The sequence below is a fragment of the Tachypleus tridentatus genome, chromosome 10 (genome assembly GCF_004210375.1).
Source record: "Tachypleus tridentatus isolate NWPU-2018 chromosome 10, ASM421037v1, whole genome shotgun sequence".
NCBI classification, from domain to species: Eukaryota; Metazoa; Arthropoda; class Merostomata; order Xiphosura; family Limulidae; genus Tachypleus; species Tachypleus tridentatus.
In genome coordinates, this window is record NC_134834.1 from 142621728 (window position 1) to 142640223 (window position 18496).

Below are 18496 nucleotides of genomic sequence, written 5' to 3' on the forward strand. Positions count from 1 at the left end.
TTTGGCGCGACGGGGATGCGAATTCGCGACCCTCAGATTATGAGTTGCACGCCTTAACACGCTTGGCCATTGCCAGGCCACCTAATTTTCATGGCTCTTTACCAAAGTTAAGTTTATATAGCCTTGAAATTTATTTGCTTATGTATTTTTTTTATGGACGAAACTACTCGGTTAAAAGTCATGTAATAAAAAATACATCATAAAAATGATTTAAAACAATATTTGAATAATAATCTTTAAAAGAATAAATGTTTTTGAATGACTTATTTTCTGACAGTGTAGTTCTTCATTCAGCTTGAAAAAATAAAGGGATTTACATGAGACTGTATAACTGCATCTATGTTAAACTGAATAAAAAAATGTGTAATAAAGTAGCTCTGAAGAAATTATGAAGCATTACTATTTTAAAATGATGATGATGTTTCTCCATTTTTGGTAAGTATTTTCTTTAAGCCTGGTTTAAAGGTTAAAACGTGCCTTACAATTTAATAGACATTAAAATTTTGGATTCAATACCTTAAAATCATGATGAAAATAGTGTTTGAAATTTTTTTATATAACAGTGGTGTTTAAAATTAATTAAGCATAAAAATAAACAATTAAACACAGCATGACAATCTTAGTTTAGAAACAATGTGTGGCTAAAATCAATAAAACTGCACCTGTGTTAATGTTAGATGTTCAAATTAGCGCTATTTTTTCAAAACATTCCTTACAAGGGGCTACAAGTTCTGTAATGTAATTTGTTTAAATAGAATGTTGTCTGCGAAGTACGATAGTCTTTTTTGTTTTGTTTTGGGAATTTCGCACAAAGCTACTCGAGGGCTATCTGTGCTAGCCGTCCCTAATTTAGCAGTGTAAGACTAGAGGGAAGGCAGCTAGTCATCACCACCCACCGCCAACTCTTGGGCTACTCTTTACCAACGAATAGTGGGATTGATCGTCACATTATACACCCCCACGGCTGTGAGGGCGAGCATCTTTAGCGCGACGCGGGCAAGTACGATAGTCAAACAGAAAGCCTGCAATAAGAAAGCGGATATGTACTTACGTCCCAAAATGCAAAACGATTATTCAGAATGAATTTAATACCTATAATTCGAATGTACACGGAATCTTCAATTTAGTGAGAAGATATTATCCAGTGAATTTTTCAACACAACTTGACCATCATCGCGTCTCGTCATATAACGTGCATTTTGAATCGTGTTTGTGTACACATACCTAATAAAGACGCACACTGAAAATAAATGTATTTCCCTAAAATAAACATAGCCTTGCTGACGAAACAATGTAAAATCGTTTTATTTATCTATCTATTTTATTTATTTTTTAGGAAGAGAAGATGGAGTGACAATATAGCTTGAAGTAAAGATATTTGTCTAAACTTTTTCCGAAAAGCTTAGAAACAGTTAATTTTTGAAATTTATGTACACCATTTAATAATGCTTCTATTTTGCTTATTTGAGATAGGGCGAATATTTAGTAGACGTTTAACATTTTTACGTGTTCTACGTAATGACGGTTGATATCATTCCTGTACTATAAATACAATGTCAGTCACTAGTTTATTAAATGTTTCAATCCATACTATACTATGTCTGCTTACACTATCTGCCTAGTCACTTATTCAAAAACCATAATATATCTTTACTAAAGGTAAAATATTTGTCTTTTAATGAATAACTGCATAACTGGTTCCGTAAGAGTTATTAAGATATTTTTATTAACTGGTAAACAAAAAAAATAAAAATAATTTTATCGTTGAAACTTTCCTTTTTTCAACATTTCTAAGTTATAAAAATATGCAATTTCAGCCTGATTAGCTTTAGGACATTCGGGGGCACTTTCAACTTTTAAAGTTTCTTGTCAAAACTACAAGTGGTGCTATTCATGATGTGTGATTATTGTAAATTGTTTGAATTAATACCGTATCTTAGTATGTATCAGGCCTGTGGGAAACAGTTTTATCCTGACTTATAATCTGAATCCTTCAATCCTAAAGCAATATATGAAGACACAAAATATTTCGTCAACATGTTGGATGATAACTAACTCGAGGGCATGCGCAATGTTGTGACTTAAGGTATCGTCTGCTACATCAAGCGAAAACTTAACCTAGCATTTGTACGAAAGTGCAGACACCTGTTAAAACGTACATGTAGGCCTAGTAGCATTGGTAAGCTAAAATAAAAGTTTTGAAGGTTTATTAATTAACTTTTTAAATGAGATCTTATGTGTTATTAATTGGATTAAAAAGTCACGTATATAAAAAAGGTTAATACAATTCTGTAACTTGTGTTTTTGTTTGATAAATGGTTTGACATAGTGACATTCGACTTGAGTAAAGCGAACTGGCTATTTACAGCAGATTCTTTCAGGTTCCAGGCGTCTTTCTGTATAAGCAACATCTAAATATTCTGTTAAGGTTTATTTTAACTTTTAATAATTCAAATTATTACTGTCTTGTTATTAACGCTAGGGTATGTTGCTAGTATATCTTTTCCTTTTACTATTTCACTTTTTATATTCAAGCTTTATTTTAAAATGTAATTTTATGAAAAAAAGCAAATATAATTTATTTTGTGATTTGTTCATCTTTACTTCAGTACTTAATGCTAACATAAAAACGAATTATAATTTGTATAAGTAGGCTTAAGAATAATTGAAATTTTTATTTTTCCATATAAATAATGTTTCTTCTCTTAATTTAAAAATTTAAACCTTTGAAAAATATGACTAATTTAGTTATCAAATAAAAACAAAGTTAATAGTAACGTTTGACTAGAACTATACAGTAACTTTTCACAACATTTACAATACAAGAAAGTTTTTTAGTTTGGTCAAAAAGTACTTGTAACTTACCAAAAATAAATATTTTAGGCCTAATATGTAAAATTTGGTAATTGTATAGCTAACTTTCTAAGAATCTGTTAAAGGTAACTAATTAAAGTATTGCAGAAGTATTACAAATTAAATATTGTTAAAAATCTTTTACATTTATATAGTGAGACAGTATCTCATACCTAAAATTTTGATAAAAAATGTCGCATGGTAATTTAATGTTTTTGTTTGTTTATTGTCATTATATTTGTTTAGTTCAGACTAATCATTAACACAAAATGTGTTATTCTAGCCATTAAAGTTCTCTACATAATAGTTGATGGTGAAATTGACTCACTCTTTCTCCTTTATACATCAGTATATTATCCAGAACTCTTGTGACTAAGTGTTTAGATATAGTTCTAACTTGTATAGAAAACTGTATTGCTTTTTATAATAATGATAATAATGCTATAATTGTTATTAGATCTGATGTAGTTGACAAAATAGGAACATGTGTTCTCAGCTACAGAAGTTACCTATTTGAAAGCTCAAATGTATTTTAAATATTATGAATATTCTAATATAATGTTAATACAGTAATATTTACATTATCTATTGATCTTCATACCTGATTTTTATTTTTTCTGATTGAACTGTGAGCATGTTTTGCTTAGAAATGTTTTACTTGATTATATGCATTGGTGTTCAATGTTGTACAAACCATAGACATTGAGGTATGAAATATATAAACACACACAGGGTCTCTCTTTAAAATGTTCATTAGTCAGTTAAACAAATTATAGGTAAGGAGAGGCTAAACTCCAGGTAAGATAGTTTTATATTTCTAAGGTGGTTACATATGGAGTTAGTATCAGTAGTAGAGGTTAGAATTTTATAGGAATTTAAGAGGGGTATAGGTAATTTCCCAAAAGATAAAGGATTGGTTTAAATCTTTACTTTCCTCAAGGGTGGGTGTGAAATAATAATAATAAAACAGTTTTTTCTTATTTTGTTAATTAAACTCAAAATTAACACTTTATTTGATATCATATGAGAATTTTACAATTTTAAGTTTAAAATGGAATTCTAAAAAATAGTTATTCTGTATGTATTAAAATTTACTTTAGTATTTTATTAATAAAGTTTTAAAGTTATGGAAGCAAGTAAAATGTATTTTTCACATATTACATATGATTGATTTAGGAGTGTGGTAGTTCAAACTTCACCCATTTGTTTGCAGTGATGTGTTAACCAACTAATAATGTAAAAATAAAAGATTAATAGGGGGGTGATTGATTATACTTTTAATGTGTTTATATATCTGAGTTTGCACTGTAGTTTTGTACATTTATTTTTGAAATATTTTGCATAAATAAATTTATATTTACCAAATAATTAGTATTAAAATGTAAGTCTACATTTCTGAACAAGAAATAATCTACATAAATTTTTGCTCTGAATAAACTGGAAGGTTGAATGTTAAGCCTTTGTTTTTTATTGCCATGAAAATAATGTTAACTGTTAATTGTTAATCAGGTGGAGTGAATGTACTGGTATGATAGTAAAAGAAGTTATTGTATGTCACAGAACTCAGTATCAGAGTACTAATATTAATCAGTAGCCATGAATTTAAAATGAGAAGTATACCAGTTTTTTCTGTCCGTGTTTTTCAACAAATGTAACTATTTAAATAAATCAATTGAAAAAATAGATATATTACAGAACCTTTTTTATGTTCATTTTGATCTTTATTTCAATAACAAACTGAAATAAATACATTCTTGCCATCAAATAAAAATAATGTTTTCAGAAGTTATTCAAAATACTCGTAGATTTTTCATTTTGGTAAAATTAAGTAGTCAAATAAAAGAAAACTTCTGAAAACATTATTTTTATTTGATGGCAAGAATGTATTTATTTCAGTTTGTTATTGAAATAAAGATCCAGAGATTTTATGCAACAGATAAATTTTGATTTAAAATATGAAAAATTTAAGAAAAATCAGTTTTATAAATATTTATTCCCAGCAGTAATTTTTGTATTTATAACAAATTTTTATGATAAAATTTATTTTCTAAATTAGATTTTTCATTAAATATAATTTTCAGAGATAAGTAGCTACAAGTTCCAGTTAAAAAAACAAAATGAATCGAGAACATAAACTGGAATCACAGGATCCTGTGCATGTGCCCATTAATGATAACCCTAGCTCTCCAAAAGGTTTCTCTGAAAGTTCAACAGTAGCTGAAAAAACTAATAAAACGCACGTTTCCTTGTTTACAGAAAAATTTTCTCAATTCAGGTAGGTAAAACTTTTAAGCAATTTTTAAAATTCTGAAATTAAAATTGCTTTAATTTTCTTTAACCTGTTTATTAACAATTGAATTATTTAGTTATAACTAAAATACTTGTTATCCAGAAGATATATGCTTTTTTGTATTATTCCAAGTGTGGGTAATTTTTATTACCTTTATTGTAACACTAGTGTTATTAGAAGTACATGCATGGTAGCATTTTTACAAATATTGTATTTTGAGCTAAGATGGGGGAAAAATTAACATTTTCAAATGATAGTCAGCTATTTGATTTGTTGATGAATACTTTTATTTCCTTTAGTCAAAGCTCATTATGTGGTTATATTGTGCTCCAAAAAGATTTGTTAATTGTGTTTTACAGATTAATTATTACATCTTTGTACTAAAATTTATCCCTATTTGAAACAATGTAATAAACAATTTATTTAAATGTTTAGTATGCACAATTTGAAAATTATTGCATCATTTAGTAACATATAACATTGTTTTCATCAATAAATATTTAAGTACTGTGAAATGTTACGAGTGTTTTATTTAGTTATATAAATAACAGACAAAAGTAAAAATTCTTTAAATGTGTCATTATGTTAATGTGTGGATGTATAATAAAATGCAGGTCTGATTTAATTTTGCTTTTTCTTGGGTTCAGTTTTGTTCATTTATACAAATTTTAAAATAAAATATGTTTCCATGGTAAATTTTAGATTTATTTTGATAAGCATTGTTAACAATTTCATTTTTGTAATGAACTTTGGTTAGAGAAACAAGTACAGGTTGTAACAGAAACACTAAATTTATATTAGCATTTTTTTACTTGTTACAAGGTTTTTAAACAAGATATTCTCCTACAAATAATACTTTATCAATCACACTGTGGTTTTGAAGTTATACTTCCATCTTTTCATTTATTTCTGGTTGAAATTAACTCTGTATAGCAAAATTAAGTTGCATAACTGTTTGTTAGTAGAGGATTCTTTGGGAATTATACAAGAATATTTGGATATACTTGAGATGTTTCTGAAACTTTTAACTAAGTTATGCTTTGCCATCTAAGATGTTTAATGCCAGTGAAATAAATCCATTTCAGTCCACTAGTGCATTTTTTTAAATCCTTTGTTTCAAATGTCAATAAATGAATTAGTTTTTTTGTTTTTTTTTACATTAAGTATATTTATAAACAAAAGAATAACACATCAATTTCACTTAAATTCTAAAATCCAATTGGCAAATTACTGTTATTTGATTAATATAATACTAAATTTATTTGGAGTAGTAACCTGAAAATTTAGTGCACAATTTACTTGTAAGGTTTAATACATGGTATTTTTGAAGATTCAAGTTTTTATAATGCATACTTTCAATTAAAAACAACTATATATGCATTTATTTATTCTTGTCAACTTGCGAGAAACTTTGTCACAAATAGATAACCATAAATTACCTTGCACATTAAACATTTTTTCTGTAATGACATGACAGAGTTATTTTATTTTTCTTACTTTAACTAGACCATTCAAGTTTGTAACATCTGTCCTAACTTTTTGATATTATGATGCAGTAAGAATTTAATAATACTATGCATGAAGTGAGAGCCAGTTTTGTCACAAAATAAACTTTGAAGCAAAGAAGTCTGTCATTGTAATGTTTGTTTTACTTTATTTGTGTTATATTTAGCATATGTTTATGTATTTTCCTTGTGGACTGTCATGTATAAATTTTCTTTCATCCAAAGACATTTGGTACTATAATAACAATGTTCAGTAGTCCTCCTAATTACCTTAAAGTACTACAAGTACACATGCAATAAGTTAATGTATTCTTGGCCATAGCCACATTGTACTTTTATTTACAGAAACTGTTTAAAATATCTCTCATTACAATGAAGATTAAGTCATTTCATCACTTATCTGTTTTGTTAATGTGTTATTCAATACATTTATTACTATGTTTATTTTTCTTGTGTATGTGTGTGTGTGTGTGTGTGTATGTATATATTTATGTATATAAAAACTAATAATTTTCTTATTCTCATTTTAAAAACATTTAAAGTACTTCACTGCAAAGCAGTAATGTATATTTGGTCAAATTTTATATACGTGTGTATGTGTATTTCTGTTCAGTGTTTTTTTTTTAAATTTAATTTATTACTTAGTTTGTGTTACTTTATGGTAAGTGGTAGAACACCTGTTCAGTATTGTAAGTTATTCAACATTTTATGTGTTACAAAGCAATGTTTTTTGCACATTTATCATTATTAAATGTGTGCTATATTTTTTATGATCTTGTACAAAATTTATTCTTAACCAGCTTGTATATATTATTGAATATAGTTTGACTGAAGCTTGTGTGAGAGTGATTTTAGGTTGTGGTTGAAATAAAAGAATGACCACTGATGAAGCTTTAATGTGCAGTGTGGGCTTTAGTCCTTGTCTATATACCTTAAAGTATTTTATATGTTGTCTTTTCCCATAATGGGGGTCATAGCTAGGTATAAATTTGAGTTGCATACCCAATGTAGGTGCCATTTTCCTCTTGGAAGCTTCCCCCTTTTGATAGGTTTTGCAATTTGAACCTGAAATCACCCATTGTGTTTATTACCTGTTATGCATTTAATATCTAGAAAACATTAACGACACAGGTGTTTTAAAATAATTTATAAAAAATATAACTCTATTATATTTAACACTTTGTATGAAAGAAACTTCGTGTCTTGAATTTTCAATGTTGTACACAGGTGTATGCCAAACACCATCTCAGTATAATGTGAGAATTTATTAATCACCTTCACTGTAATTTTTAGCCTTTGAGTCTGGATGTATCTATAATCTCCATTTGTAATAAATTATAATTATTCATGTATTCTTGAGGTTCTGTTTGTGATCACTTACGTCATTTTTAATAAGGTAAAAGTAGTAGTCTGTTTCTAATCAATGTCACTGACCTACCTATCCTGGATAAGATGTTTTGAACGCAGTAATATGAATAGAAACTTGGAACAGTACAATACCTACGAATACAGCTAAAGGCTTACAATGATTTTTTTTCCCAAAGCAAACTGTTCCTAGTTTCGGAAGCGCACATGCCCTTCACAGTTGATGTATACATTTTCTACCAGTATTCACCAAGAGAATGGTATAGACTCTAACGCTCTTATATTAATTACCGTGTCTTTAGCCGCCACCGCTGTTGTTTTAGGTCGGGGAGCAAGGAATGATTCCTGACAGTAACATTCATTGAACCTTAGTGTAGATCTATGCAATAGTTTAGTGAGGGCGATATGATATAATCGGCGTATAAATGTATCTGAATTGTACCCGTGTTTAATTGTCATGAGATTAATATGGTACTAATTTCAGTAACTACTGCAATTTTTTGTATTATATTTTCACTTGAGATGCTTCAGGTAGTTATTTCAAACCATGTTAAGAAATTTCATTGTAATCTAATGATTAATGAATTGGGTCATTTATCTGTAGAATGTCCTGTGGGTCAGTTTAACAGGAATTGAATGTGTGCAGTTGTTTGACATTTACTAGTTCAACAATCGTTACCATGAGTTAACATACTTGCATATTTAAAGTAAGAATTCCAGAGTAGACTTGACATATAATGTTTAATTCAATTTTGATACACTTTTTCGTTTTTGTTTTTTTTTACTTTGTCTTTACGAACTTATTTTGGTATTATAATTTATGAATTGAGTTTTTAGTCAAACGTAATAATGTTCTGTGTCATATGTTTACCTTGTTTTTTACTTTTTTGAAGAGCTTATAAATATATCTGTGTGAAAATTCGTTTTAATTACTTGTATTTTATGTGAATGCATGAATTCTAGTATATATTTTTTATACAAAATCACTCGCACACAAACATCAGTGCATTATGGTATATACGATCAATATATTTTCTCTCACGTTCTCGAACTGCATGAAGCCTCGCAAGATTTGCAGCCTATATTATACCTGTGCCCTTATCAAAGAAATAACTTATTTTTCTTATCATATTTTCCTTCCAATACTTGAAAGTTTTATTTCATATTTTCCTTATCAATGTTTAAATTTTTGTTAAAGATTTAATTGGGTCAAGAGATTCTAAAATCGATCGGATATTAGACTTGTGTGGCGAGTTGTACATTGTAACTTCTATCGTTCTGGCAGTATCTATAAAGGCTCGAAAGCGGAACGATAATTCTTGTTATTTGTCTTCATATAGACAATTTTATTTAAGAATTATCATTCAAGTAATTTAGTATAATGTGCTAAAATGAATTATGTTATTTTCACGGAAAGTGGGAGCCAATCAGATTGTTTTCATTGGATTTCCTTTTGTTTTAAACAGGACTGGTGAATGTTATAATATTGACTTGAATATGAATTAAGAACCGTAATATTTTCCTTCCCGTTTCTGAGAAGATGGCTTTCCTACAAGCTTTGATTTCAGATCGCTGTTTCAAAGCTTCCAGCCATCCTGTTATAATGTGTAATATTTTTACTTTTTTATGTACATTTCATTATTATCAATGCATAATACTTCAGTTTTGAGTATTAGGTCAATTTTTTATTGTAACTAAGTTATTCACGTAAGAAACTAATTGTTTCCCCTCATTATAAATCTATAGGATAAATTTTCCACTTCTTGTTCCATGATGTGTTGTTACTAATACAGATTTATGGTCGTCTTTTCAAACACAAGTATGATACAAGCACACGTTTCTTTATTTCATATGCTCCATAGAATATAAAACTCATTTATTTAATTGATTTTCATATATAGAAATACATTTATTTGCATGGTAACTTATTGTCCTTACTTTTTTTTATGCCTTATAATAGTGCGTGAACTCCATGCATAACTAAATTAATAATTACATTACTGAGGACGTAGGATCGCAACTCGTAGCCGAACATGCTCATCCTTTCAACCGTAAAGACAGAGGCATAGCCGGCGGAGGGGGCAAGGAGGCTCGACCTCCCTGAAAAATCTAGACATATTATCCGCAGATTATTTCAGCTTATGAGTAATAAACGTGATGATCATTATTTTAAAAATTAAAAAAACAGTGTTGATAAATTTCAATCTGATAATTTACTTGCCCCTCTTAAAGTGTTCTGCCCTCTACTCTACAAGTGGAAAACCTGGCTACGTCACTGGTTGTCTGTGTGTTATAATGTTACGGTCAATCCTACAATTTATAGGTGAAAGTGTTACCCAAGAGTTGGCGGTCAATGTTGGTTAGTAGCTCCTTTCCTTCTCGTCTGCCACTTGCTGTGCGCAAATTTCAACAATATCAAAGATGTACAATCTAAATATTTATTACACACATCCTTAGTTGTGGTCATCTTCAAGTGTTTGCAATCTCGAGATTGTACTTTGTACATCATAACTCAGATGTTAAGCGTTGTAGTAGAATAAACTTTAATAGGAAAGTCTGGTAACTAGAAGTGATTTTGATTGCAACTGTGGAAATAGTCAGTGATGGAACTCTGAGCTTGACGTAAAATTTAAATTACAAGAGAATAAAAGCAACTTAAATCAGCTTGGTAGTAAATGATACATCTGTTAATGTAACTTATCACATGTTTGTTTATTATATAATGGCATGGCCAAGTGGTTAAAACGCTCGACTTGTAATCTGAGGGTCGCGGGTTCGAATCCTCGGCTCATCAACCATGGTCGCTCTTTCAGCCGTGGGGGCGTTTTAAAGTGACTGTCAATCCCACTATTCGTTTGTGAAAGAGTAGCCCAAGAGTTGGCGGTGGGTGATGATGACTAGCTGCATTTCCTCTATTTTTACATTGCTAAATTAGGGACGACTCGTGTAGCTTTGCACGAAATTAAAAAAACACAAAAACATTACATAATGTTCAAGTGATCTTTGCCAAATAAAGTGTATGCGATGATTTTAACGTTTTAAATAGATTAGGTAAAATCATGTCGTGAAAACAGGGAATAAAATGGTTTATTAACTTTTCGTTGTGACTTGTTCATTACAGTGTTTACGAAATCTAACCAGAGTCAAACAATTTTTGTTACTTTAGGTAGGGGGCTAATGTATGGATTGAATCATTGACTAGACTAATCCTTAAATATGTTACAGGTTAAGTTGAACTGTAACTATAATACAAGGTATTTGATACTTTATCTGTTTTTAAAATATCATTCTTTTCGTATTTGAGAGAGAAGTGTAATATTGTATTTTGTATCGTTTGCTACCAAGGCTGTCTTTATCTTAACTATTACTTATCAACCAGGTGGCTTGCGCTATTCCTGGGTTATAAATAATATGTTAAGCTAATTTTAAATTGCTCTTAAGTTAACTTCATAGTGAACAAGAAAACAAATCTTTAGAACTTGGGCATTAAACCATGTGTATAATGGGTAAACTTTGTGGCTGTTTATGTATTTGAAATCAAATATCAGCATGCATTCGAAACGTGCAATGTCGCGTGATCGGGTTTAAATTAGTTACTCTGTATTAGAGATTCCTCCTTCCTCACCAGATCTTACGTACTCTTGTAAAGATGACATTTTAATCCATTTATGCTTTACTTCGATCTGATTATTTAAAAGCTTATGATATGTTGTAACCACTACAGTATACAAAATTTCCCATTTTTTTTTTACGTTTGTAGGTGTTATGATGGGCTTTATGACAGGAAGTATTGGTAACTGTATAGTAAGTAAAGTGGAGATCACCATCAAGTATGCTTTTATCTCGCATACATTTAGATTATTACTGGTTTAATTGTGTATAATGGCTTTCGTCTAGTTTTTATGTATTTGATATGGCTTTACAACTCTGTCCTCTGACTAGCAAGCTAAAACAAACCTGTGTAGAGAAACTCGCACCTACTCTATATAATCAACACTATAAAAACTAAATTAACCTGTAACGCGTTGAAGTGTTATACGTATATAAAGTTTATCTCTTTTCTTAATTATCCTAAACAGTAAAACAAAGTGATGTTTCTTGAGGTAGTGGTGAAAGGTAGGTTTAGTTCTATGAAATGTGACTAGTTAGGCGTTTATAAGTTTAGGCTGAGGATAAATAAAAGTAGAAACTTTGTTAATGAGATATATGTTGGTAGTATATGTTACTTCCATTAATGTGAAATATAACAAGTTTAAAAACTTGGGACAAAAATAAAAATATATGGTCTTCTTATTGGATATAAAAGAGCCACTTTAAACAGTTATTAAACTGATGGGACATGGTTTGGCCATGTGTGGAGTTCTGGATTTCTGAGCGAGGGAGCTGAGTTAAAATTCGTAAAAATGACACAGCACCTGACTGGTTGCTAACTGGTCACCTTTCTCTGTGGTCAGTAGTTCAATATTAGGGACAGCAGCAGACAAGCTTGTTAGTTTTACTATAAATACAAGTCTAAAGTGTCGAATTATGCTGCATGTAAGCGATTGCTTCATGATTTGATTTTAATGTGATTTGGAGGTAGGGGGATGACGGTGGCCATTTACTGATAAAATTACTAGCTAATATAAAAAAAAACATTAATTAATAACCCCTTCTTGGTTCTAGAGTGTATGTCAAGGTATGTTGAGGCTAGTCAAAACTGTAACTGAAATGAATACAGATGACACACTTAAGGGCTCTAATGGTGCATACCAAATTTGGTAGACATTGGTGTAAAAAAAGCGGAGTACCTCTAAGGAGTAACTTGGGAGAGTATACAAACAACCCTCATCTATTTCACTCCTAAGGTTACCTGAAGCATTGGTGATACGGGATCAAATCAGAATAATTATATATATTACTGTTTATAGTCGCTGTATAGGAAACTTAGTATAACTCATCGATATAGAACAAATGCATAACCATGAATAACAGTGTTTGCAAAAGTGTTTCAAAAATGAAGTGTGCTTTTAACAGGATATCAGACATTCCGAATAATTATTTGTGTATGTATCATCCATAGCTGTTATCTTACCTACTCGACAACAAAAAACAAGTTTTTAAACATTACTCACCTGAAGGAGCAAGGTACCAGTATGCCTATCGAGGCACGCAAACACAAGACCACTTGCATTAAACTTTTTATGCATTAGACCAAAAAATGTTTCGTCTGTTTTTCTAAAGTTACCTACAATCATGTGTGATAGCGCATTTACTGTTGTCCAGTCATTACCGGTCTAGAGGTAAAAAACACTTAAACGGATAACCTAGTAAAACACTGAAAAAATGTATATTATTAAGAAATATTTAAGTTGAAAATCAAGGGTTTTAAGCAACAGTGTTTCAAGTCAAATATACGCTAGGTGGTTAGAGAGCTCGATTCATAATTTGAGGGCCGCGAGTTCGAATCCCCGTCACATCCAATATGCTCGCTCTTTCAGCAGTGGGGGATTAAAATGTAATGATAAATCCCACTATTTGTCGGTATAAGAGTAACTCCAGAGTCGGCAGTGAATAGTGTTATCTAGTTGTTCTCCTTTTAGCCTTTCACAGTTGATTTAGTGAGATGACTGGCACAGATATCCCTGGTATAACCTTATGCAAAATTCAAAACAAACCAGAACAAACATCTAGGGAAAAATGTGTTAATACTGGAATTCCTTAACCAAGCTGCACTCTTCCCCCCCCCCTCCATAGCGGCAAAGCGGAATGGTCTGCGGACCCGGGTTTCGATATGCTTGGTGAGCAAATTACAGAGAACCCATTGTATAGTTTTGTGCTTAATTCAAAATAAGCAAACATTAGCTGAGCTGGACACGTTTTTTTCTTGTCATTTCACTTTTTGTTGTTTTAGTACATTTCTAATGTTTCATACTTTTTGCAAACATTTTTCTGTGCCAGAATATGATTTTGTCGCACTAATATCAAAGCCTCGTTTTAGCGGTTAGGTTTATTTGGTGGTAATTGGCTAGGACGGTACACTTAATACATTTAGTTAATTTTGGTTATATTAATTGTATAGTCGAATAGACTTTGCGCTCGCTTTATATATTGTCATGTCGTATTGACCTGGATGCTGTTCAAGCGATAGACTTAAAAGTATTCAATTTGAATATAAAAGAAGCGCCTAGTAAAGTAAAAAAACAAACAAAACAACTAAATCTTTATGACGTCATTCATACCTCTCCAGTTAAAAATCAAAGAAAACAAGAAAAAATCAAGTTTTTAAAAATGTAAATAGTTATTTGTAAGACGGGTTCTGAGTGGATGCAAATTTGGTTTTGAGATTTACGAAATAATTAAGTTGAAATATCCTTCAACTGATATGGAATGTTTAGTTAATTAAAACAATGTTTGGTTTGGTTTTGAATTTCGCGCAAAGCTACTCGAGGGATATCTGCGCTAGCCGTTCCTAACTTAGCAGTGTAAGACTAGAGGAAAGACAGCTAGTCATTACCACCCACCGCCAACTCTTGGGCTACTCTTTTTACCGACGAATAGTGCGATTGACTGTCACATTATAACGCCCCCACAGCTGAAAGGGCGAGCATGTTTGGTGCAACTGGGATTGGAACCCGCGACCCTCTGATTACAAGTCGAACGCCTTAACACGCTTGGCCATGCCGAGCCTAGCACTTTAAAGTTGGTAAATATTCTTTCTGTAGATTTAGATTTCAAAACCCAGTTAGGATTTTTCTTGTTTTGATGCTTATTGGAACTGTCGGAAACATGAGTGACTTTCTTTCCTAGTATAAAAACATGCATCAAGTAAAGCATAAAGAAATATGATACTGCATGAATTATGGTTAATAAGAAAGTATCAACCTTCGAACTTGATGGCCTAACCGAATGGGGCTAATGATGTTATGTAGTAATTCTGAAGCTATAAACTACAGCCTAAAATGATAATCTTCATGGAATCATTAGAGACCTCTTTTCTTAAAGAGGATAATTTGTGCGTGCATGACTGATATCCCCCCCCAACTTGTGACCCACTCTTCTATTAAACGCTTTTTTTAGTGTTGAGAACATTCATACTTCTTTCTCTCTAGGGTTCCAGTTTACGCTTCTGAGAAGTGCTGGGCTCTGAATATGGCATATATGAAATACCTGTTTGAATGCATGTCTGTATCTTGTACACGTATCACGAGAAGAAAGAAATTACATGAGATTTAACTAATCTTTATCGATTGTAAGCGATAGTGTTTAAGATTTGGCATCAAGAGCCAGGAAAGTTTCCCTGTTATAGTAGTGTGTTTAAGGTACTAGATACCAAGAGCCATGTCTCAGAATTATGAAAACTGAAATATTAAAGCATAGCACGACTGCGTTTGTGAAAGGTACCAGTCACTGAATATACAGTGATGGAAGTAATTATGGAAATAAACAAGCGATTCGTGTACAGGAGTCTCAAATTACGAGTATTGGCAACGAGATAATGAACTAATTTTTAATACTGGAAACTATTACATTAAACACAGAAGAAAAGTGAATAAATCATGGCATACATTAGGTTTTATATATGATCCCTTTGCTTTATACAGAATATTACATCTTTTCATGTTGCCGCAATACATTACTGTGCAGTAGTTCCAAATAATTTGTATTAGTTCTTGTAATTTATCTAGTTGCCGTTCCACCTTTTTAGTTTTTACTTAACACTTTAGTCTCAATAACGTTTGTATCATGGTTCCCAGTGTTCTGTTGGCCTCATTTCAGTTAAAATATTTTGATACTCGCTGTATGTGTGTGGATTTTACCGTCTTGCTAGAAGATTTATCTCGATGAGTCGTTTGTAATGCTTGTCCCAGGGCTAAGTATATTCTTGTTCTAACGCTGCCAAGTGCATAAAACGTCATGTATTTTCCAAGAGCTTTGAAAACAAAATAAGCAAATAAACTTTTAGTGAAGTAGTTGGCACTGAGCTGCAACCAAACAAAAACTTTTGCCATGAAAAAAGTAAACTTGTTCTTCGATATTCAACAAACATGTACTTGTTATTTTATTGCAGCTCAGAGACGGTGAAACTTGTTAAGTTTTTGGATTATAGAAATTGTTCATTTTCCTCTCTAATGTTATATTAATGATTTGTATGAAACCGTGTGTGTGTGTGTGTGTGTGTATATATATATATATATATATATATATATATATATATATTGTAAAATATAACATTACAGTTTATATTGTATTATTTTGTATATGTGTATATATAAATCCATGAAAAGTAATTCTGAGAATTATTATTGAAGTACTAAATTCCAACAACTTCTGTTTCGTTGACTTAACAAGAGCGTCTTGGCACAACTCTAACTAAATGTCTGATAGTGAGGAGTTTGGTGAGTCAGTAACAAGCTTAATGATTTCTAACCCTAAAATGTTAAATTCGATTTCACGTAGTGGACAGAGCTCGGTTACCCTATTGCGTGGTTTTGAGCTGTAACAAACCGTAAGAGAGGTAGGTTTGTGAAATTTAGAATTTTGTGATATGTCTAGAATCAGTTTAGGTTTCTGTAAAGTTATAATGTTATGTATGTGTTTTGGATATATGCACTAATTTATTTAATAAGCAAACGTGAAATTTCTTCACCGCTTTTATACACAACAGAATCTTTATTAAGCCTATAGAAAATTTATTCATGATCAAAAATTACTTGCGTGTTTAGCAGTTATATAGCATGAATTTGAAATGTAACACAATTTTATGTAGAACTCTCTTGTTCTCAATATTTCAAAGTTTTCATACAGTTGTAAATTTCTTTGGTTATACAGAAATTACAAAGCAAATAATCTCGGGAAAACAGTAAAGCTTATGAGATCGTAATTTGTAATCGAATAATTAACGCCATTAGACACGTATTTATTCGATTAGGTTTCAGAACTGACGTTAGGCTAATTGTCGTTAAAATTAAAACTGTGAAAACAGCTAATAATGAATTTAGCGTTTATGAAACGGTTTACATATTCGAATAGACTACATCAAAACACAGTGACTATTTAGAAGTAAGCGAGAAAAATCGTTTATTTAACACTTAAACCAGTGTCTTACATACGCTAAATAGCGGTGCCCCCGAATTCAGCAAAATTTTCGTTTCGCCCTCCTTTACATTAAAATAACTTTCGCAAGTGATATCATTAAAATCAATATATTTTATTTTAATAATCTTTGATGGGAAAAATGCTTGTAAGGAATAAGTAAATGCGAAAGTAAGTGTTTGAAAATAAAGTGATAGTTATGTTATCGTCGTCTCCAACTCTTCTGTTCTTTTCGTCGTTATGTTTGGGCTCTTCCGCCAAAGGCCGCCCATATCGCCACAAATATCGTCACATGAGGGGTGTCCACAGTTTAGAAAACTTCAAATATGACGTAACCATACAATTTCCGTCTAATCTTTCAATTCGCTAATTCAAATAATCACTTATTGGGGAAAACAATGATTCTATAGGAGCAGACTGAGACACAAACACCGAACAATCAGCTACAAAAGCGCCACTTTTATCGACACTAACAACACATCTCGCGCCTTCTTATGCAGTAGTTATTTGTATTAATCATACAGTGAACAAAATCTCTAAATTTATCAAATAATCACAGCTACAAATGAAAAGAACCACTGAATAACAATGAAAGAAAAACTAATCAAACGAGTATTCAACCACCAAATGTTAGCGCACCAATATATACCGAAAACGCACATTAACATATTTCGCAACCACAGAAAATAATCCCACAATGGAAGCTGCCAGAAACGTTTTTTTTTTCTCGATTTTATCAGTATATATTAAAACTTCTCCTTAATCGACAGTCAAATACTTCACACGTATTATCCCTTACATAACGTTGTTACACACGTGTGTTCTCTTCTTACCTAAAAATTCAGGGCACGATATATTATATTACGGGGTTATGTTACGAAACAGGCCACCTGTAGCTGGATCTTAAAGTATCGCTTAGGTTAAGGCATCAAAAGTGAATTTAAATGGTGTATATGTATGTGAAATACGCATCTACTAAATTGATATAGTGAAAATGTGGTGATTTTGTCAATGAACTGTTTGTAAAGTGACTGAAGGCACCAAATGGTATTGGTTATGCATTCATGAAGCAGACTCTTGATGTGGAAAGAATTACTGCAATTACCCGTTAAGTATTTCGTATTTATTGACGTAAAGCTACGTAGCGCTGTCTGCGTGAACCCTGATCTCGTGACGTGACACGTCTAGCATTTAACTGGAAATAGGCATACTGTCAAAGGAGGAGGTCTGGATAGCACCTGACCCTTCTAAGTTACGCAAAACACCTATCATGTTCCTATCGTACAAAATGTGCTATAGACATTTATTTTTTGTCAGGGTTAGAGATCGGTGACCCATCTATTGCAAAGTTCGAACTTCATATTAGACAGTAATATTCAAATTGTTCTGATTATTTTTAGTGACAATT

The 18496-nt window shown here is 31.2% G+C and overlaps 1 protein-coding gene across 4 annotated transcripts in view; it reads left to right on the forward strand.

Moving 5' to 3' along the window:
- The first annotated feature begins 1606 nt into the window (after positions 1–1606).
- The window catches only part of LOC143230488 (NAD kinase-like), a 149633-nt gene continuing 132743 nt past the window's right edge, over positions 1607–18496 (forward strand). For 2 of the 4 annotated variants that reach the window (XR_013016448.1, XM_076464156.1), the window contains exons 1-2: positions 1817–2179; positions 4935–5128. Coding sequence is in view for 2 of the 4 variants with exons in the window: in XM_076464156.1 (XP_076320271.1) it covers positions 4971–5128 (158 nt within the window). In the remaining 2 variants the exon portion in view is untranslated. Of the gene's footprint in view, positions 1660–1816; positions 2180–4934; positions 5129–16491; positions 16511–18496 lie in introns of those variants that run through there. The other 2 variants (XM_076464157.1, XM_076464164.1) reach the window with 2 other exon arrangements.